Here is a 21576-nt window from a genome sequence, read left to right on the forward strand (position 1 = left end):
CCCTTTTTAAACTTAGGCTGGTTTAAGTTTCCCGATTAGGAGCAGATGCTCTCGAGCTTGTCTTTCCCAGGCACTTAGGTTTCTGCTAGAACAAGCAGCCTCTTGAGAGGCCAGCCTCAGTCAGCACAGCTTGCCAACACCCTGTGTGTCTCTGGAGTGCCCAGATTGACAAGGCCACGTTCCCCCAGATCTGGTCCTCTAGTGGCGAGAAGCAGCTGATAAACCAGTAAACACCACACCACGGCAGGCCAGGTGGTGGAGAGAGGGAGGAGGAAGGGGGTGGAGGGGGTTCGTGGTGCTGTGGTGGGACGTGGTGCGGGTGGCCCACATAGGCAGGCCCGTGAGCCATCTGAGAGGAGCTCCTAGGCAGAAGGGCCACAGTGACTCTGAGGCCAAAGGTGCCTGGTGGAGCCGAGAGCAGTTGGCGCCCCCGAGGCTGGGAAGGCGGAGGGAGACAGGGCAAGCCCTGCACTGCCTCCTTCTCAGGGAAGCACTTTGGACTTTCTTGGGCAACTTTGGAGCCCTGAGTGCACTGGGCACCGACACACGTCTGGTCTGCGTCCTTTTCCCACGCCCTAGGTGCTCTCGCTCTGCCCCTTGGCTGCCAAGAGTGAGTGCCCTTCCTGGGCCAGGCAGCTCTCCTTTACTCTGTGGACGCTGGCTGGACGTCCTGCAGTGTGCTCAAGTCTGGCAGTGTCACCTGGGCACAGTAAAGGCCCTGTGGGTGAGGGCTCTAGCCCCAGGACCACACCATAGGGAATGTCATTCAGTATCCAGACTGTCCCAGTCCTTTGACAGTCCAGCGGTGATCTGAGGCTCTGCAAGCCAGCTCTGGCCCCACTGTTGATTAGAAGGCCAGCTCCAGTGCACTGACTGGTTCACTTGTGTGTCCTGAGAGGCTGCAGCCCGGAGCAGCCACAGAGCGTGGCAGAGGGCTCCATGCCCACCCTGCACGCCCAGCCCCAGCCCTCGGCCTGCTCTCCAGGTGGACAGGACTGTTCTGCCCTGGGGGCTGGGAGCTCCGACCTGGGCTCATGTGGCTGTTCTTTTGGTGACTGCCTCCGTCCTCCAGGTGCTCCAGAGGTCTCTCATTCACAGAACCCCAGGGGCTGTGAAGGGCTCGTGACTAATAACAGGTGGCCTTTCCCTTTCTCTTGTCACTCAGGAGTTCCATGGTTAGAGAAGCTCTGGCCAGGAATGGGGACAAAGTCCCCAGCATATGTTTTCCCACAGTGGCACCTTCTGAAGGTTGTTGTGGCCACCACAGGGCCTGGGAAGGTCAGGGCCAAGCGAAGGCGTGCTGTGCAGTGGTGGGGATAGAGCGCGTCTCGGAACAGCATGTGGAGAGCCTAGAAAGCAGTCCACGGGCTTCTCCCAGAAACAGGCAGGTGGTGTCTCAGCTCTGCAGGCCCTGGGTCCTCTGCCCTCGAGAGATCACGGACTGAGACGGCATATCAGCAGAGCCTCCAGCTGGCTCTAGTACGGCTTTCTTATCAGCTGTGCAGGGCTGGCCGACTCACAGAGGACGGTGGTTGTTGGGTGAACCTGTGCACTCACCGCCACTGGCCCTCGCCGCAGGTGTGTCAGATGGGCCCGTCCTGACTAAGCAGGCAAGGGCTCGGCCCAGCCCTGCAGGTGACGTCCTGCCTCTGCCTGGGCCTTCTGAGGCCCCTCGGCCACTGAGTGCTGGTGCAGCTGGGAGGGAAACAGGCAGGCGGGCGTGTTCACTCTCCCTTCTCTCTCAGCTTCATGAACAGGCGTGGGGTGTCCACCAGCCCCTACCTAGGGAGCACCTCCAATGGATACGCTCACCCCAGTGGGACAGCCCTGCATTACGATGACGTTCCCTGCATCAACGGCTCGGTGAGTGTGCCCTGAGAGTCCACGGTTGGTTTTGTCAGAGGCAAGGCCGTCTGGGTTCTGGCCTGGAGTGGTCTGACCTCCTTTCCTATTTCCTCCTCCTGCCCCTCTCCCCTCCCTGTTGCTCAGAGCCTCCTGGTGAGCAGGTTCTGTTCAGGCAAAAGGAAGTGGGTCGATCTTGTCCCTGTCCTCAAGGGCCCCAGTCTAGTGCAGGGAGACCTAGGACTGAAGCAGGAGCTGGGGCTGATGGCTGGGCCCAGGCCCAACTAGGACCGGGTGTCACAGGATGAGCAGAGCCCACTTGGCACAGCCCCCATCGTGGGGAGTTGGGTCGGTCAGTCCCCTTGCCCTGTTCCTAAGCCCTGGACTTCAGCCTTTGGGGACTCCTGCTGTCCACTCTAACCTATGCCCTCCTGCCCTGTGGGCAGGCCTGTGCCAGCCTTAGGAGCCACACAGTGGTAACCATGACAGGGTGAGGCTCTAGCTTGGGCTGCTGTATCATATCAAGGTGGGACCTCAGCTCCTGTGGCCTCCATTGGCCCTGTGTGGTCAATAGTGTCTCTTGGCACAATGGACTTGTCCTTGGTTCTGGGCTTTGGTGTCCAAATTGTCCTCTTGAGGCTGGGCCATTTCTCTGAATCTCTGGACTCGGCCTCCAGCGTTTCTGGAAGGACAGTGCCCACCCTGGACAGAGCCCCCGGCACGGCCCCCCACGCACCCTTCTCTCGGGTGTTCCTCACGTGTGTGCCTTGCACATGAAAGTGTGAGGCGAGCGGAGGCAGAGGTCCCCGGGACTGCACGGTACCCCCTGTCCCCACCATTCCCGCAGGCTGGTTGCTGGGTGGGGGTGACAGCAAGCTCCCGAGGGCATCGCAGCTCCACCTCCTGAGGGCCAGCCTTCCTTCCCGGGATCTGCATGCCTAGGCGCTGTGCCCAGGTCCCTCCTGGGCTGACAGCAGGAGCTTCTGAGGCAGCGTCCTGCGGCCTCTCTGCTTACTGAAGCTTCCTCTGCTCCCGCCTTTAACCTGCTTTTCTGCTGCTGGTGATTTCCAAGTGATTTCCTTTTCAGAGGGCTCCACAGAATTCAAACCCAATACTCAGCCACTTCAGTGGCTCTTATCCTGCCTCCCCTCAGTGTTTGCTCACTTTTAATCTAGAAACTTCTGTGGGTTTCTGCAGTTGCTATTTCCTTAAGTCTTCTGTGTGACTCAATGCTTGGTATTTTAAGAAGATGATATTCTAGTCTAGACCATTTAATAATTCTGGACAAATATAAATCTATGCTAGGTTGTCTTTATCAAATGCTCACATCCAAATTGATCTGCATTATTTTTAGATTGTGCATAGGTCCCTGCATCACAGAAATAGACACACTGAAGTGACTGCAGAGGGATATAAACACTCCCACTGTGGAATTTAAATCTTTGCTATTTTTATAACAAAAGGCTGTAATTACCGTCTGGCAGAAAGGAACTCTGCAGGAAGATCATAAAAACAGGGTAAAATGAGCAGAACATGTGAATTATTATTTCCCTTTTTAAAAATGCAAGGCAATTTATACAGACCGTTGGGACTTGGGAGGGCCTCGCAGGGTTGAGTTTGGGTATTTATTTATATTTCAGTGTCCGTGCTCTAGATGTGTGTCCCATGAGGTGGCTTGTCCCTGTTTGAGTCCTTTGTTCCAGGTGTCTGCTGAACACCATGGTCTTCGTCAGGTTCTGAAGCACCTGTTTTCTGTGCAGCCACTCCCTTTCTATGGGACTGTTTCGCTTATGGCACTTTCTTCAGGCGTAACCGCATTGGCACCATGGTGCCTGTGGACAGTGTCCGTGACCTGAGGACCTCGGCATGTTAGGGCAAGCGTGGAGCAGCCTGGTGGTCTCAGTTCCAGCCCTCGTCCCCCAGGAGAGCCCAAGGCTCATCAGTGCTGTGGCATATAGCCACGAGCGCTCCGAGTCCAGCTCTGCCTCCAACTAGCTGTGACCGGCCTCTGGCTGGGCTTCCCCTACTTCCTCAGGTGGGCGGAGGCCAGGGCAGCCAGTGTGTGTGTGCGTAGGGAAGGAGCCTGGAGCAGCTCTCACGCCTTCCTGGGGCAGTGTCCATTCCCCCCTTCTTGCCACGTTCAGGTCCTGCATTAGGGGACTTCCAAACTCCAGTCTTCTAAAGAAGGAAGTTTCTAAGCAGTGTTTTTTTTTCTGCCTTGCAGAAGAAAACAAAACGTCATAAACTAATGGTGCTGGGAAGGATTTAAGGAGAAAGAAACCTTCCCTAAAACCCTAGAAGTAAAGGGATTCTTTTGAGTGTGTCCACCTGCTTATGTGTGGGGGTGCTGTATTGGCAACACCTGTGTCTCGGGGTGCGCTGTCTCGCTGTGCTAAAGTCTGCTCTCTCTCCTGTGTCTGGGTCACTAACGACAGAGCTGTGTGTTCCAGTGGGACCCGGACGACGGCTTCCCCGCCTCCGGTAGCAGAGGCCCAGGCGAAGAGGCGCTCTATGATAACGAGGGCCTCTACGATAACCTGCCGTCTCCGAAAATCTTTGCTCGCTCCTGTCCTGCTGACAGAAGGGCCTCCAGGCTGCCCGCTGACAAGCTGTCCTCTAACCTCTGCAAGGCCCCCACCTCCTGCGGCCCACCCTGCTCTCCGTCTCTCACTAACACCTCTGCTGTGGGGAGGGCGTCTCTCGGGCTACACTCCCAGGTACTGCACCACACCCCCTGTCCCCAGGGTCACCCCGCAGCCAGCCCTGCAGCCAGCTCCCGCCCCTAGGGCACAAAGCGTGGGCGTTTCCTCCACTAGAGCCTAGTCTGCAGCGCGGCCCAGGAGCAGTGAGCAGTGCTGGTTAGTGCTCAGGGCATTGAGGCTCTCTTTCCACTCTTGGAAAAGCCCCAGTGGAATTTTGAGAATCATGTCAACAAAAGACAAAGGTCCGGGGAAGGACAGGGCAGCCAAGCTTTCCAGATTCTTGACTCACAGCTTCAGTAGTATCCTGCACGGCATGAAGGAGCAGGGGTCCGCTCTGGCTTTTGACCTTGGCATGGGTGGGTGCTGTTCAAGCGCCGTGTGTGTCCTGGCATGAATGTGAGGCCTGCTCCTGCAGCCAGCAGCGAGGACCACTGCTTGATAAGCAGCCTGGAGGCTGAGCGCTGCCCACGCCACACTCTGTCTGTGGCAAGGCAGTGCTGCAGGGCAGGTGCTGCGTGGTGTGCATTCCCAGCCTAAAGTCTCCTCTGCTTTCTCTGGAGACCTGAGCACCCATTAAGAGAACTCTGCTCACGTAAAGCAAGTTCGGGGCGAGCTATGCATCCCCTCCGTCCTGAGGGTAACCTTAAGAAATGATGGGACCAGGTAAGGGCGGAGGATTTCAGACAGTGGTGCTCAGACAGACACCTCCCAAGGGTCTAGCTCATCAAACTCCCCAAGGAAACCTTTTGGCCACCAACGACGTGCCCAGATGGCCTCCTGGAGATTCCGACTCCAGGAGTCTGAGCGTCCAATGTGTGAGCACAATGGTCCTCCAGTATTTTCACAAGTACTTGTGCCAAAAATCTGGTCAACATGTTTCATTTACTAAGTGAAACTTACCTATGCGTGTATTTATCTGCGTTGTGTTGGCATTGGAGTTCCCTGAGGTAAAAACAGGCAACGAAACATACCACCTGCATACTCGGACTGTCTCCAGGTTGGGGACCATTTGGTGCATGGTCAGCGCGTGGAGCTTTCACATTGTTGTTATTCAAGCTCTTGTTTCAAGTGAGCCTTGCACTATAAGTCAAAAGAGTACCCCATTTCCCTCCCTCACTTGCCCATGGTAGGGGGAGCCTTCTGTTCCCTGGCAAGACCGTGCACGAGCTGCCGTGCGGCTATGCTGTGTCATTCAAACTTTTGGGAGCCCAGCAGGGAGGTGCCCGTACCTTTTTATGTTCTTGAGTGATCAAACAGAGGCTCAGAAAGCTTTAGTGGCTTGCTCAGCTTCTCTTCAATGACGGGGCCTCCCCACACCCAGGCCCATGGCAGCAGGCGAGGTGGCACAGTAGAAAGCAAGGGCCAGCATACAGCTGACTGTCACAGAGGAGTCAGGCCTCAGTGGCGTGGCATCACCTCTGCCAAACAGAGTCCTTTGGCCTGCAGCAGTTGAAGAAGTGGGGCACTATTCAGTTTTTTAAAAAAAAATTGTAGCTGGTCAGATTTATTTTCTGTGTTACTCAGACTATTTCTACACTATGTGTCATTTGCATCCCTGCCCCCTCCCCACTAGTGACTCAGAAGGCCTATTAGACTGTCCTATTAGACTGTCACTCAGTTAAGAGTCCTTGAAGCAGAAACCTAGCAGTGTAGTCATGCTCCCACCCTGAAAAGTACCCGCTTTGGAAACAGGCTTCAGTGGCCCCAGCTGAAGGCCATGCCCTTTTCTCAGCAGTGGGCATGGTCCCGGTGAGGCCAGAGCTGCCCAGCATTCCCGCCCGCTTCCTGGAGGACCCTCTGACCTCCCTAGCCGTCCCAGGAAGCCACATGGTCTGGAGTCTGAAGCCAAGTCGGTCTCCTCACCACCTTTCTCTCTGACCGAGCTGGGTTCCATAGAGTCAGAGAGCCAGAGAAATTTCCGTAGGAAAGAAATAGGGCTTTGTTTTGTTTTGTTTTTTATTTTCTGTTTATTTCAACAGCTCAAGGGGAAGAAGCCCCCCGTGGCATCTAATGGGGTTCCTGGGAAAGGGAAGGCTCCCAGCAGTCAGCAGAAAAAAGTGGATTCTGCAGCCAGCGTGAGACGGACGGCTTCAAGTGAGTTTCCACCAGATGCTCTGCTTTCGGATTCTGACTGCAGCTTGGGTAGTGGAGAGTGTCTGGGCTGCTCACATGGAGAGTGTCAGCTTAGAAGTCTGTTGGAGAGAGGGGACAGCGGGCAGCCTGTCCTTCCCTTGCTGGGTGGGAGCTGGCAAGGACCTCTTGCCCATGCCCCGGGACCTTTGCATGCCTGAGGAGCACAGAGCTGCCTGCCATGTCAGCAGACACTTGTGGGTGCAACGCCTTGTCCCTGGACTTTGGGTCAGGAGACCTTGGTTGGAGACCCTTCCTCATGGGCAGCTGGTTGTTATGTGCGCTCTCTGGACACAGCCTGCCCCTTCTGCTAGGCCCAGTCAGGGGCAGCTGTGGCCGCTGCAGGGAAAGAGCAGAGCTGGTGCCCGTGCTTGAGTAATGGAGCAGCCCAAGGACCCCAGGCTGTCATCTCTAGTGGTCCTGATCCGTGACAAGCTGTTCCTGGTGTCACCTGCTGATTTCTCAGAGCCTCGTTATCAGGGTGGGTTTGTTCGCCTACCACACTGTCCAAATGAGAAAAGAATCTCGGGGCAGCACAGGAATCTCCGGGTCTCTCGCAGTGGGTGACGGAGCCCAAGTGAGAACCAGGCTTTGGGACAGCAGGTGATCTGGAAGCAGACAGGGCAGAGGCCTGTGAGGCAGGAGCTGGCGCAGCATGCCTGAGACAGGCCTGTTTTCTTCCCTCCACATGGAGGAACCTGGACGGCATTGCCGTCTCTGTTTTGCACTTGCCCTTGCCCTTCTCAGAATGGGCGTCTGAGGGCCAGCTGGCCAGCCAGGCAGCATTTATTCCCTTGAGTACTGCAGCTATGGCTGAGGACGCAGAGAAGTGGAGCTCCGAGCCAGCTGGCCTGTCAGAAAAGGTTTGTGACACCTTTGCTTAGGGTCACATGTGCCACCCTTGCTTAGGGCTTATAGCTGAGCTTTTGAAGCTGTGAGTGGAGCTGGTGGAGCGGTCACCCCAGAGATCAAGGCTCCGCCCCACACAGAGCAGAACCTGCCTCGCCCCTGACTGCTCCTGCTGCGGGAAGCCTGTGCTCTCTTCCTGGGGGCTCTTCTGCTGTTCTCTCCAGACCCACATCCTGCTCCTGGGGACCTGCTCTGTCCACCCATGTGCTGACCGGGCCTTGCCCTCTGACAAGTCTGCTTTCCCTGATGTGTGGGGCGGCATCCACACTCCACTGCAGTGCTGCTCCCCAGGGGAAGGAGGGCACCGCGACGCTCCACCAAGAAGGGCCTGGCGGGCAGTCTCCTTGAGCTCAGCACTTCCATGCTCCCTGTGGGTTCTGTTCCCTGTGTGGCTCACCCGTGGTTTTGTGAGAACTTTGGAATTTTTATTAACTTTGGTCACATCTAATGTTGACAAAAGAGAAAAATAATAGCATTCTGTCTTGGCTGGATTTGGCCTCTTGCCTTTAGGTTGTGGGGGCGTTTAGGGCGTGGGGACCAGAGAGGAGAGCTGCAGGCTTGACACAGTGAGCAGAGTGGCCCTTGGCCTGCCTGCCTCAGCTGTGACTAGCTGTGGCCTCCCCTGGTGATTAGCTGCCCTCGGGCTGTGACCCTTCTGAAGTCATTCTGTGATTTCTTTAGATGAGGAGCAGTGTTGACACACAGGTATCAGGGAACAGTGCTCCGCCGGGGTCCTCGTGCCTTGCTGCGGTGGACCCAGCCCCCAGGGTAGGCACTGGTCGTGGTGCCATGGTGCATGCAGACAGGGCTGGGGAGTGGTTGTCACAGAGAATGACGAGAGCTGCCTGTGAGTGTCTGCCTGTGAGTATCTAAATGACCAGGAGCCCTGTCATTTGGACAGAAGTCACTGTAGGGACATAGGTCATTTTGAGAAACTCAGGCAGTCCTTCTCACTCCTGCTTTGTAGACAAGAGCTGAGTGGGGAGACAGGTGCTCACCAGAGTCACAGTAAGGAGAGGCCCTTGCGTGCCTACTCTTCTGCTTCCTGCCATCATGCCCCCTCCCCTGAGGCTTTGCAGCAGATTCTAGGCTCCAGCAGTCAGACCTGTGGGTGTGAAGGGTAGGGCATGGCTGGAGCGCAGACACCCCAGCTCTGCATGACCACTCTGAGCTTGGAGGTCCTTGGCGAGAGCTTTCCCCTCTGGGGTGGACTTTCTCAAAGAGGCTCTTCCTATGTTTCTGTAGTTGAAAGGCCAAGTAACAAGAGGAAGAGAGCCAGGGTAGGGACTTTTTTTAATATTTATTTTTCAGTTGTAGTTGGTCACAATACCTTTATTTATTCATTTTTATGTGGTGCTGAGAAATGAACCCAGGGCCTCGCATGTGCTAGGCGAGCGCTCTTCCACTGAGCCACAAGCCCAGCCCCTGGGTAGGGACTTTTAATGCCATGTGAACTTGTGGTGTGATGTGGGCCAAGCCTCTGGACTTCCCCAAAGCTAGCTTCTTCTTCCGCCTTCATTTAGCACATGTTTCTGAGGAGCGCGCCTTGGTGTTCTCAGTGCTTTATGAGTATCAGTCAACTGAACCCTCTGGACAACCCCGTGACACTGCTCTTACTATCCCAGCTTCACAGACGAGGAAACTGAGACACAGAGATTAAGCAGCTCCAGGCTCATTGCTGTCCAGTATGCAGTTGACCTGTGTGCCCTGCCACAGGACTAGTCCCCGGCCAGGGCCTGGTCTGGGGGTGAGGACCGAGCTACCATCAGGTTAGGGTAAAATATACTCATAAGGAATAGGTGGGGTCAGGCAAGGGTTTTGAAAAATATGGAGAACTTCACAGATTCCAGAGATTATTCCTGATAGTAATAGGCAGCTGTCTTTCCACATCACAGAATGTTAACTTCCAGCCTTGTTGACGAGACTTCCAAGTCGTGTGCCTCAAAGGGAAGAGGATTAAAACAGTTCCACATTCAATTTCATTTGTAAAAATTTCATTCAAAGAGTGTTGGGGAATTTGAACGGCCGCTTTTCTCCTTAGTTCAAACCTTTGCTGCTTTGCATGACCATGGCCGCCTGACTCCTCTGCTGCTTTGCTTGCCAGATGCTGACCAGTACAAATATGGCAAGAACCGGGTGGAAGCGGATGCCAGGCGTTTGCAGACCAAAGAAGAGGAGCTGCTAAAGAGGAAGGAGGTGCTGCGGGACCGGCTGGCACAGCTCCGCAGAGAGAGGAAGGACCTGAGGGCCGCCATCGCAGTGAATGCAGGTAGGGGAGGTCGGGGCTTCCTTCTGCTCTGCCTGCCAGGTCTGGGACCATGGAGGCTGTCATGGGGACTGTCTGTGTCGCGCCTCCTGGGGTGCAGGGTGTGCCTGGCAAGCCAGGGCGGGCCCTGCGTGGTTATAGGTGCAGCCGCAGCAGAGGCTGGACCTGAGCCCAGGCTGCCCAGTGCAGCTCCAGCTCCATTCCAGCCTCAGGTGCCAATGAGGTCCAGGGGCGAGCCCTATGCCCAGGGCCGGAGCCCTGTGGTAACAGGTGTCCAGGGGGTCTCTCAGCAGGAGTACCCTCCACTGAGGCAGGTCCCACTCACAGGGGACAGCAGAGGCTTCACCGAAGGGAGCAGCCATCCCTTCCCTGGAGGGGCTGGGGAGCAAGCAGAATGTGTCGGCGGTAGGGGTTGGGAACAGCCAGGTCCGAGGGCCCAAAGAGGGTGCAGTCTAGTAGGGGAGCCAGGAGGCAGAAGAGCACCCGGCCACCCTGTTCTCTCCTGCTGGCAGGAGCGCCTGCCTGGGGATGGGACTTGGGCTGCCTCCATGCCACCATGCCAGACCAGTTCCCACACAGCGGCAAGGCTGGCTCTTCAGACAGCTCTGCCAGCCTCAGAAGGTGAGGGAGGGCAGGTGCAGAGGACGGGAGGCCACAGAAGCTCTCACTGGCTTATTCACACAGTCACCCAGCTCCTCAGAGCTCGGCCTCTCTGGCTTGGAGCCTGGGTTATCACTGTGGAGGGAGGCGCTTTTGGAAGAGTGGAGGGCAGGCCCTGGAGGAGGAGGCAGGGAGACCGTCCAGCCAGGGCTACCTGGTAGGGACCAGAGCCTAGCGTGGAGCTGGCAGGAGGGAGCAGCTCCCTCCCTGCCTCGTTGCAGAGCTGCAGCTGGTGAGCTGCAGGGAGGCCCTGGAACTTAGCCTCCAACAAGAGAGTCCCCAGTGCAGGCAGCATTGGCCGGGCCTGAGCGCGTTTGCCAGCCTCTTAGACTCAGTTTCCTCATCCGTCCAGTGTGGATGCTGCATACTGCAGGTCACTGTGACAGACCTCAGCATGAGCAGAGAGGCTGGTGCCTGGAGCAGGGGGAGCCGTTCCAGGGGACTTGTCCTAGAGCACAGCCAGGCTGGACAAGGCCTGTGCGGGAGCTGTGCTGGGAGCCAGTGGAGGTCCAGTGGGCACAGAGGTCCCTCCTGAGAGCCTGGCAGTGATAGCGTGACTCTGGGCTTGCAGGCAGGAAGACCCAGGTGGTCCTGGAGGACAAACTGAGGAAGCTGGAGGAGGAGTGCAAGCAGAGGGAGGCGGAGCGGGTCAGCCTGGAACTGGAGCTGACTGAGGTCAAGGAGAGCCTGAAGAAAGCCCTGGCTGGCGGCGTCACCCTGGGGCTGGCCATTGAGCCAAAGTCAGGGACATCAAGTCCACAGGTAAGTGTCCTGCCAACTCCCTTCAGAAGCCACAGAAGGGCCAGAGCCCCCCCGGGGAAGTGCTCTGGGGTGGGTCTCAGTTCACTCTGGGTCCCCTGAAGTGCAAGCTCACATGGGCTCACACGTTGTCATATGTTGGCACTGGACATGTTTGTCAGCTGTGTCCTCGGCTTGCTGACGTTGAACTTTCTTACCTCTGCACTGAAACTTCTACCAGGTCCTTGCTGCACGTCCATCCCTAAGAGAAGGGTGACTCCGTATAGCGCATTTGGTGCGGGAGCCCAGGGGTGGGGGCGTGGGTTCCGGGCTGGGACCCTCAGAGCTGATGGGACATGGAATCTCCTCTCAAGTGAGTCCTCCCCTTGGACTGCTGGTGCTATACCAGCCCCTCGACAGGCAGCTCCATGCCTGAGCCCCAGCGGCCTTGTGAGCCCCACCATGTTGTTGCTTCTGTTTCACAAAAAAAGGCGTGAGGCCCATCAAGCGCAGTCCACCCGCTCAGGTGTCCAGTGTGCAGCTGACCCCACTGTGGCTGACACTGGTGCACCCTCAGCCCACCACCTGCACCCCAGTGCTCCTAAGGCAGGTTCTTCTTTCCAGGCATCTGGCACAGGGCCAACCGGAGTGGATCTGATGCCCTCCACATGTGCATTTGGTGGATTTGCCAGGTTTATGGGCACCACCAAAACCCAGCACCCACCTAGCCACCACCAGCAGACCTGCCACACCACCTTTGCCACTTTACTCTCGTCCCCAAGCCCAGCCACTGTCACAGCACAAGGGCTACCCCTCGCCTCAGAGATGGCCCCCTAGGCAGAGCCAATTCCAGCAGGCGGGGAGCTGCTCCATCACTGGACCCACAGCCCTGCATGCTGGGGGGCAGCAGGTGGGGTTTCCACACCTGGCCCCTCTCGCCTGGGCTCTGTGCTTCCATTGTGTGCATGGTGCCCAGGATCAGTCCTGGGACCTTATGCCTCCTGGGTAGGTGCTCTGTCACTGAGCTACCCCCAGCCCAGCTAGCCCAGGTTCTCATCTGCTAGGTGACAATGTTGCCTGCTGTGGGGAGTGGTGTGGACACCAGGGTGTCCTTCCAGCACGGATGCGTGAGCTCTCATGTATTGACCCACTCCATTCATTGTCCTTAGTTAAATAGACTGACAGGTGCATATTAGTACATTATATGCAGATTATATTTATTTGACTCATTCATTCAACAATTATATGCTTGTATGATTGTATATTACTATTATATTTATATGGTCATATATCAGTAGTATTGTATGTAATTTATATGTAACGTGGTGTATCGTTATGTGCTACTATATATATGAAGTTATACCTTATTCCCTCAGTGAGTCACAAACCATTCTCTTCCGACCATTGAATATACTAGATAAACGTCCCTGTCCCGGGGCCCTTGTGTCCTCACGAGAGGGGAAGCCCACCACAGCACTGCTCAGCATGGAGAGGCCGGGTGCCGTGGGACCCAGGCTCTGAGGGCTGGGTGGCTTGGAGTATTGAGTCTCTGTGTCTGACTCGACCTAGGACCAAGGGCCTGTGAAGCCAGATGCAGCAGAGAGAGTGGGGAGGGCCAGGAGGGGTCTTCCCTGGGCTGCAGAGTTCTGGGCCTCAGAGGGACTCATGTCTGTGATTGGAGGCAGGAGAGCATGCACCCCTGGGCTACCATCCTGCTGGAGGGTAATGGTGGGCCGGGTGGCTGGGGGACTGCTCCATTGCCAGCCAGCGGGTACCGAGCTTCCCTGTAGCAACTGGAGCCTCTAGCTGGGCCCTGGGTCCCACCTCTCTAGACTTCAGACACCTATGAGAATCCTGCACCTCCAGCCTTCCTCTGGTAGCTTCCTTCTCCTTTTGTGACACATGAAACACGAAGGGTGCTGCCTCATTCCCGTTCCCCTACTCCCCGCAGGCTGCCGCCCTCTGGCCCTGCCTGCTTCACCTGTTTTTCCAGATGAAATCTGGAAACCCAGCTGCAGCGTGGCTCCTCTCTGAGCCTGCCCTGCACAGGTGACCTCTGGAACTCTAGATCCCACAGGCGCTTGAGTGCTCGCCTCTCTCCAGCTCCAGAGGCCTTTGGAATGTCCCCTGCTTCCTCCACCTGCAGCAACCTCACACTCCTGGATCCCTGTCCCTCTAGAGCCCCTCTCTGGCCCCTTCATCAGCCCTTCCTGCTCACACATGCCCCTCTGGCCTCAGGAGCCAGCTCAGCTCTCAGAGGCTCAGGGCTGGGCAGTGTGCATGCCCGCCCCTCTGCCCGCTGTGCTAGCTGCTGCCTCCGCCCTCTGAGGGCCTCTCCGAGGACCATGGTTGCCATCACCTGCCTGGCATTGGTGTGGCAGCATTCTGCCTAATTGCCTCCTGGCCCCGTGTGCATGAGAGTAGCTCATCAGAGGGAGGCTTTCCAGAAGCAGGTGCAGGTTGCCCGCCTAGCCTCTCCCACAGATGTCTTTTTTCTGTCCTTTTTCCAACCACTCCACCTGCAGCCCGAGAAGCTTTGCCAGGGAGAGCTTGCTCACAGCCCCACAGTGTAGTAGGAACGTACAGTCATGGAGCCCACAGGGGACTAAGCTGTCAGATGCTACAGGAGACACTGCCCTCCCCAAACAGTACCCTGTGCCCCTGAGCAGCGTCCAATGGCAGTGATGACAGCAGGGTTAGTCCTTGGAGACTGTGACTGGGGTGCAGCAGACTGCCAGCAGGTTTTCCCAAAGAGCAGTTTGACTTCTATATGGGAGGGCAAATATGGCGCCGGGGCAACTGAGGGTGCGTGTTGTTCTATCTCAAGTCTCCCGGAAACCTCTCCGACACGGCAGGGTGTCTGAATGTTCGTGACCCCTGAATATCAGTGGCCTGTGGCTCGCTGTGACTGCATTTCCAACTTGATGCCAGTCCAGACACCTCCGCTGCCACCTGAGCCTCTCTGGCAGCCAGTCTCTGGGGATTCCCTGGAGTAAGCGAGAACTGTTCAGATGCAGGAGCCAGAGGCAGCACCGTGTGAGCGGCAGGGCTGGCTCTGGATGCCACTCACGTGTCCTGGCCACTAACACCAAGTGGAGCCTCCCGGCCTCAGCTCTGTTGTCAGTGGCCGGATGGCTAAAGGGTGCTGAGGATTAGGCCCTGGCTCTTACTGTCCTTGTGTCTAGTTTTGGTCATTTTCAAATACTGGAGAATACCTGGGAGCCAGAGCCCACTTCTCACACCACACTTCCCCTTTGTGACAGTCTCCTGGGTTGAGGCATCGCACTCTGGAAAACTCGCCCATCTCCAGTTGTGACACCAGTGATGCAGAAGGGCCTCTGCCTGTGAACAGCGCTGCTGTCCTGAGGAAGACCCAGCCAGCCGCGAGCAACTCCCCCTGCCGGGGGCATGTGCTGCGGAAGGCCAAGGTGAGCCCCAGTCCCCGGGCAGGCACATGGCGCCCTGAGCCCCGGGCAGGGTGAAGAGCAGGCTGGGCTATCCTGCTCTGCTCAGCCTCCTGCCAGAACGTGCTGAACGTCACCAAGCTCCCCCCGCATACCCTCCTTCAGAAACTGGGATTCAAAATCAGGAGGGAGTCTCTGGCTCCTTAGTGTCCCAGAAGTGGGCGGGGCTTGTGGAAGAAGGGGCCCATGCAGGACTGTTCCCGTGACCCCCCCCCATGCCTTGTGGTAAAGTGAGCACAACAGGCGTTGCCACTCTCCTGTGCAAAGGTGAGCGACTCTCTGCACGTTCCCATCACCCCCACCTCCAGGACTTCAGCACCTTCCAACTGCACCCTGTCCTCATCCCTGGGGAATGCTGGCCCCCTCCCCTCCCTGACCCGGCTGCCCCTCTCCCATCTCTGGGCTCCACTGCTCTGGAACCAGGCCCTGTGCGGCCTCTAGTGAGTGATGGCTCTGTCCACAGGGCGTCTCTGAGGCTCTGGCCAGCAGGAGTACGCCTTGCCATGGCCCTCTGTTCCAGGCTGCCCTGCGCCCCCGCCTGGACTTGCACCGTCTGTTTGCCTGCTCCCCCTCTGGCCTCAGGCTCCTCCTGCCTGAGGGCTGGCGGTGAAGCCTGGGGGAATTTGTCATGGGAGTTCCAGGCTCAGGTTTTTGAGGAACCTCATGGTGCTTCCCATGGTGGCTGAGCACCCAGTTTTGAGGTCTCCAGGGGGCATGAGCCCTGCCCAGTGTCTGGCCACTTGGATTTACGCTGTCTCCTTTTCTGCAGGAGTGGGAGTTGAAGAATGGCACATAAAGGAAAGCCAGGCCACCCAGCCTCAGATGGGGGCCGCACATGTCCCCTGGCCTCCTCACAGCGACTGTGGACGCACTCCCCAGTGTGGCCAAGCATGACTCCTGAGGGCCTGCGAGCAAGCCGCCGTGGCTCACGCGTGTTCTTTCTACTGTACCATGGTGCCCTTTAGAACAGCTACTATGAGGCTTTGATTTTGAACTATATTTGATAAAAACAGAAACAAAGAGGGATGACAAGCTGTTTAAAGACCCTGTAGAGGGCGGAAGGTCACCTATCCAGCCAGACTGCACGCTCAGCCCCAGCCCTGCCGAACCTGCAGACATCAAGCAGCCTGCGGCCTGCACTGCGCGGCCTGCTCTGGGGTGGCTGCAGGTCTTGGCTCTCGTGGCTGTGGCGTGGATGTGTGGCCTGTCTCAGGACCCCGCACCTGCGTGCCCTGGTTGCTGGAGGCCAAGGCGTGGGGAGCGTGTGCGGGAAGCCAGTTGGCCCTTGCTCTTCCTGGTGGGCAGATGCTTTGTCCCTGGGACAGGAAAGCTGCCACTTGCTGTAACCTGCTTTAAAAATGTCTTTTTCTGTGTCCCACCTAGTTGGACCTGAGGAGTTTCCAGAGGTTCCATGTCCAGTTTTGTCAGTCATTGTTCTGCTCTGGGGGGCAGCAGAGTGCCCCTAGTATTTGGTTAGGCTCCCCCTGGGCCTGAGGTTCGGAGCCCGTGGCCATGTAGTGGGGGGATGCACCATTTTTGTGCAGGCGTCCACTGCCTGGGGCGGGAGCCGCCCTTTGGAAAGGAAGCAAGTCATAGACCTAGAGCCCCTTGGGCCCAGCGGTGACCTTTCAGAGCCCCTCGTCTGCCCCCAGCTCGAGGGGTCAAGCTGAGCCGGGAGTACGTCAGCACACGAGGCTGAGCTGTGACTCCTGAGCTCGCCGCCTCTCTCGGGTCCTGTGGGATCCTGCCTGCCTCCTTCCCAGTGTCTCCTGGAGGGCGCTTGTGCTCAAGGACAAAGTGGAGCTGGTCAGCCACCCACTCTGGCCCCGTTCTGAGGCCGGCCTGCCTGCGTGGTCCCCCCAGAAGGCCCACACTGGTGATGGACCCCCAGAGCACAGGCTCCACACCCACAGCCAGGGACTCTCATCAACCATAGGAAAAGAGGGCTGGAAGCAGTGTCCCCACACTCTCCCAGGCCCTGGGCCAGCCACAGTGCCCTCATCATCCTCAGGCCTTCCTGGGGAGGACCAGTTCTGCTGCCACAACCTTGGCCCTGCAGGGCTGGAGTTGGCTTTCTGTGAGCAGAAAAGCCATCTCCAGTGAGGAAGGAAGTGTCGTAGCAGGACGGGGAGGCTGCTTGGCTGAGGCCCCCTGAAACTTGAATTTATTGTGAAGCCATCTGCCAGGAGTGTCTTTGGTTCCCACCCCACAGCATGTGCCAGCACTGACCACAGGGGCCTCCTGCTGGAGCCCTCACAGGGAGGCCTGGAGGGGCAGCCTCCGCCAGAGCCAGTGGCTGGCTGTCACTGGGGAACCCCTTCTCTCTTGGGAGGGTTTCCCCATCATCACAGGAAGCTGTGACCTCTCCGTCTCCTGTGACACTGATTTCCATAAAGGGAAGAAAATCAGACCTGCCATAGATTCCCACTGCCTTCAGGTCAAATGAGCTTTCTCAGCTCTGGCTCTTCTGACCAGGGCCACCCTTGCCAAGCACCATGCCAGGTTTTGATGGTGGCCAACCTAAGGTCTTGGCCTGGGCCAAGGCAGGGGGATGTCAGCAGAGTGTCTTGTGCATGGGAGGTGGCCTTGGGCACTACCAGGACCAGCTTTGTGGTACAGGCAGAGACCCATGGCCTCAGAATCTCCTCTGAGGACTCAGCTCTTGGTGCCAGAGCCAGGGTCTGGAGCCAGGTCTCCGCTCCAGAAGACAGGGTTGTGTCTGCAGCCCCAAGTTTGTAGCCCCCATCACAGCCGTGGTCTCCTGGGGAGGGCACACACTGAAACGCACTTCCCATGTCCCACAGAGCCCTTCCATTGCTCCTGAGGAGGTGGCGCTCCGCCTGCGACTCCACAGCGTCCCTCGCGCCCCTCGACGTTTCTAGGTGACCAGAAAGTTAGTTTAAAGTATTTGCTTCAAAATAAGTTATTTATTTGTATATTTTCAGTAAATAGAGTTGTAATTTATGTCTGTACATATTGGGCGACCGGAGGCGCCTGCCAGAGGTGACAGGTCATGGCACCTTGTCCTCCCAGACGTCCTCCGTGCCGACTCTGGGACAGCTGAGCTCGCTGACAGATTCTGTCCTCAGGCCCAGTGGGCGGAGGTGGGGCAGCCCCTGGGGAAGTGAAGCTCTTCCGATGGTCAGCTGTCACTTCAGCAGGCGGTCATGATCACAGCAGGGCTGCAGGAGGCCGGCCAGCACAGAGGAGCTGCCAGGACAGGTCAGCGGCAGCCCCTCTGTGGGCTCAGGCCCTCTTATTCTGAGGCCACAGTGTCATTCCTTGGGGTTCTCTCTGGGCCATAATTTGGCATGATGTCACCATCCTTCACCCCACTGTTAGGTTTTCATAACGTTTTGTTCACTGACTGACCATTCACATAGGAGCAGCATGTTAGCCAGAGGCTGGAGTTGGCCAGGCCAGCCCAGATGCCAGAGTCTGTCCAGATGAGTGTGGGTCTGCACACACAGAACTTTCTGGAACCCTTCTCTTTGCACTTGGAGTGGCACTGGCCACCACGCATGCGCCTCCATCCCATTCCTTCCCTGTGTGTACCTCGGTATTGTCCGTTTTGTCTTGCTTGACCCAGGTTGTTTTGGCTTTTCCTAAATAACCAGATCTGTGCACCGAGAGCACATGTGCGGCCACAGGACACCAGACAGCTTCAGAGGTGCTGCCTGGTGCCTCCTCGCCTTCTGCCAGATTCCAAGGGCGGCTTCCCAGGCCATGGAGAGCCCCGCCAGCATAGTCCTTTAGAGCCCTTGCAGGGGATAGTAGGTCCCATGGCTCCTGCTGAGGGTGGGCAGCAGCAAGGGGCCAGCGGCCTCCCACCAGAGGGAAGGCAACCTCCTTTGCCACCAGCATCTGCCGTGTGCATGCCGCAAGGCCCCCTCTGGTCACACAGAGGTCGGGCTGCCACCGCAGTGCAAGCAGGACACCCCGAGGTCTGCAGGGCCATGCAGCAGGGAGGGGAGCCACTGCCTTCCTCATCTCGTCCTCCTGCTTCCTAAAACCATTTCTATGGGAACAGTTTTAAACCAGGGCATGGTTTTAAAGAGGCAACTAAATATTTTGGTCCTGTTCTACTGTCCTCTTACAACCCATGGAGAGCTGGGTTCATACTGTGAAACTGAAAATCAAAAAAGTGAAGCCGCTGTGTGTGCTCAGGCCCAGCCCCTGGAGGGCCCCAGGACCGCTGTGCCCTGCCCAGCCAGGGCTTGTCGCCTTAGACACGTGGGTGTGGCCGGGACCTGACACCCTGTGGGTACCGCGGTCATTGCCTCGGGTGCTGGCTGCCTGGCACACAAGAACGCCAGGCGTTGGCGCCCTGGGAGAAGTTTGCAGCAGCTTCTGCAGACCTTCCTTCCTAGGGACCAAAGGTTTTTGGCCAAGGCCATCTTTCCAATTGATTTTCTAATGAGAAAGGAAATATTCACCAGACATTTTAGCATCAACTTTTACACCATAGGTATTCAGATTTAATTGACCATGGCTGTAAGTTGTAAGATGTTTTCATATTAAGAATGTAATTATTTCCTTATTGTATTTTTTAAAACTAAAGTCATATTTAAATTTCTCTTTGAAAGAAACTTTTTTTTAAATTAAATACGTTGGTAGTGCCCATTTGAGATGACTGTAAATATATTTTCACTGTTTCTCAGTGTATTTAATTCATAAAGTAAAAAATTTTATAAAAAGAAACTTGCAATGAAAATACTAGTTTTCAGCCCATTTGCCCCATTTGTAGCCACCTCACTTGAATTTTCTGCTCTACTAATCGACTTTCTACTGTTTACGTGGTGTAGCCACTGACTGGTGCCCCTCGGCGCGACCACTGTGTGTCACTAATAAACTGCTCTGAGGACCAGGCCTGTGTGTTGCTGAGCATGGGGCATGGCGCAGGTTGGGGTCGGGAGGCACAGGGCAGGGTGAGCATAAACCCTTCCACGAAGGAACCACCGTTTTAGTCTGCAGACTGACCGTCCAGATGCCAAGCCCATGCCAGGGCTAAAAGGGGATCAGACAGGGAGGGCCCTGCTCTCGGGTACCAATGGGTCAAAACAGACGGAAACAGAAAGTGGGTTTGGTTTTTGAGTGGAAGACCGAGTGGAGGTTTCTGGAATGATAGAAGGAGCAGCTCACTTTGAGGCCATTTGATAAAGTTTTTAGGTAGGGTCATTTGAACTAGGCTTGGGGTTTAAGTAGGAGCTCAATGAGGTGAGAGTTTGGGAAAGACGTTCCAGTCCGAGACGGCCACGGGAGCAGAGGAGTGGAGAGTGGAGACGGAGCAGCCTGGCCAAGGAGGGCAGCCGCGTTAGCTGGGAGAAGACACCAAAGAGCAGGTGGGAGCCGACCCCGTGGAGGACGCTGGGGGAAGGGTCTGTTTACAGTGCTGTTAACCGCGGCCATCTTCCCAGAGACAAAAACACAAGACAGGAGCACACCTGGCAGAGAGGCTTGGTGGAGTGAGCAGACCCCCCGAGCTGGGTGGGCTGGAGCCGTCCTGGACCAGGTCGCTCCCTGGAGCCCCAGCCAGGGGCAGGAAGCCTGGCAGCCTGGGCTGCGTGGCTTGGTTCCCAGCTCCATGGACTTGGCTGTGTGTCCCAGCGGGAGTCGCAGCTGAGGCGGGCACTGTTGCTGGGTCTGGAGGTCAGCGAGGCAGGCTTCCTGCACTGCCCTCCACCTGGTCGTCCTCGACCTCCAGGGTTCACCTGCAGGTCTCATCAGGTTGTCCCACTGGCACCTCCCAGGTCCCCAGCTGCTGGCCAGCCAGCCTCCCTGCCACCCCACTCATCCCCCGGGAAGCCTGGAGCGAGCCGCCCTGGCCCCTTCCCTGAGGCCACTCCTGCTCCCTGCCGGCCTCTGGCCCCGGCCCTCTTCCAGCCCACCACTCAGGGCTCCCCGCTTCCCCACCTGGAGGAGCCATGGGAGGACCCTTTGGCCACAGCATCCACCCTCTGCAGTGGTTGAGCCCAGCCCCACGCCTGCCAGGTGGGAGCTCGCGGCCTCAGGAAGTAGCTTCTGGCCAGAGAAGCTTCCACGTCCAGGCACCTCGTGTGGCTCGGCACTGGAGCCAAGAGGGCGGCACGCACATCCGAGAACAGGCTGGACGCACCCTGGGTTCCTCCTTGAGGCTGCCTTCCCAGCACCACAGCCCGGGGGACACTCACAGAGCACCTACTGTGTGTTGGGCAGGAGGGGGCAGCAGGAAGGCCAAGCGCCTGCCTCCCTGGGCACCGGAACGCTGCAGACAGAAGGAGGGACCTCAGTGGTGGGTCTGAGCTGTGAAGAGCATGCCAGGCCCTGGTGGGGGCAACTGAGGTTATGGAAGGGGACACACAGGAAGCCGGCAGGCTGGGGAGGAAGAGGGCTGCCGTGGCCAGCTGTGGCCATGGTCTCGCCTTTGCTCCCAGGTGCCCATGGCCTCCCATTCCGCCCCCCGCCCCCGGGGGTCCTGGAGTGGCTGTGTTGGGCAGGGGTGTTCTGGAGGAGCCCTCTGTGGCTGCTTTGGGCTGGTCAGGGCTGAGGCAGGAGGGCCTCCCCGAAGCTGGTCCCTGGCCTCCTGGGGCAGAGTCCCCACGGCAGCTCTTAACCCCAGGCGTGCTTGCCGTGGCAGAGGGAGGCCATCTTAGAGGTGTCACGATGGTCAGCCCCAGAGGCTTTGGGGGGACGACTGATGTGGCGTCCCTAGGACTGAGGCAGATGGACAGTCCGCTAAAGACTGCACTTGTGAAAGTTCAAAGAAAGAAAGAGACATGCTCCAGCTCCAGGGTTTGAGAGCCTGCCCGAGGCACCACGTGGTGGGGACGCTGCCAGCCGCAGCCCTCAGTCCTGGGAATTTCCAAGACGTGCCTGTGAGTCACAG

At 57.3% G+C, this 21576-nt stretch overlaps 1 protein-coding gene across 4 annotated transcripts in view; it reads left to right on the forward strand.

Annotated features, from left to right (window-relative positions):
* Afap1 (actin filament associated protein 1) overlaps window positions 1–19578 on the forward strand; it is a 130344-nt gene extending 110766 nt beyond the window's left edge. For 2 of the 4 annotated variants that reach the window (XM_040292705.2, XM_078020967.1), the window contains 7 exons: window positions 1746–1863; window positions 4278–4559; window positions 6524–6638; window positions 9688–9852; window positions 11081–11271; window positions 14511–14675; window positions 15481–19578. In XM_040292705.2, coding sequence (XP_040148639.1) covers window positions 1746–1863; window positions 4278–4559; window positions 6524–6638; window positions 9688–9852; window positions 11081–11271; window positions 14511–14675; window positions 15481–15507 — 1063 coding nt within the window. In that variant the 3' untranslated portion in view covers window positions 15508–19578. The remainder of the gene's footprint in view (window positions 1–1745; window positions 1864–4277; window positions 4560–6523; window positions 6639–9687; window positions 9853–11080; window positions 11272–14510; window positions 14676–15480) is intronic. The other 2 variants (XM_021722125.3, XM_013355898.4) reach the window with 2 other exon arrangements.
* The last annotated feature ends 1998 nt before the right edge of the window (window positions 19579–21576 follow it).

Source organism: Ictidomys tridecemlineatus, chromosome 9 (genome assembly GCF_052094955.1).
Source record: "Ictidomys tridecemlineatus isolate mIctTri1 chromosome 9, mIctTri1.hap1, whole genome shotgun sequence".
Taxonomy (NCBI): Eukaryota; Metazoa; Chordata; class Mammalia; order Rodentia; family Sciuridae; genus Ictidomys; species Ictidomys tridecemlineatus.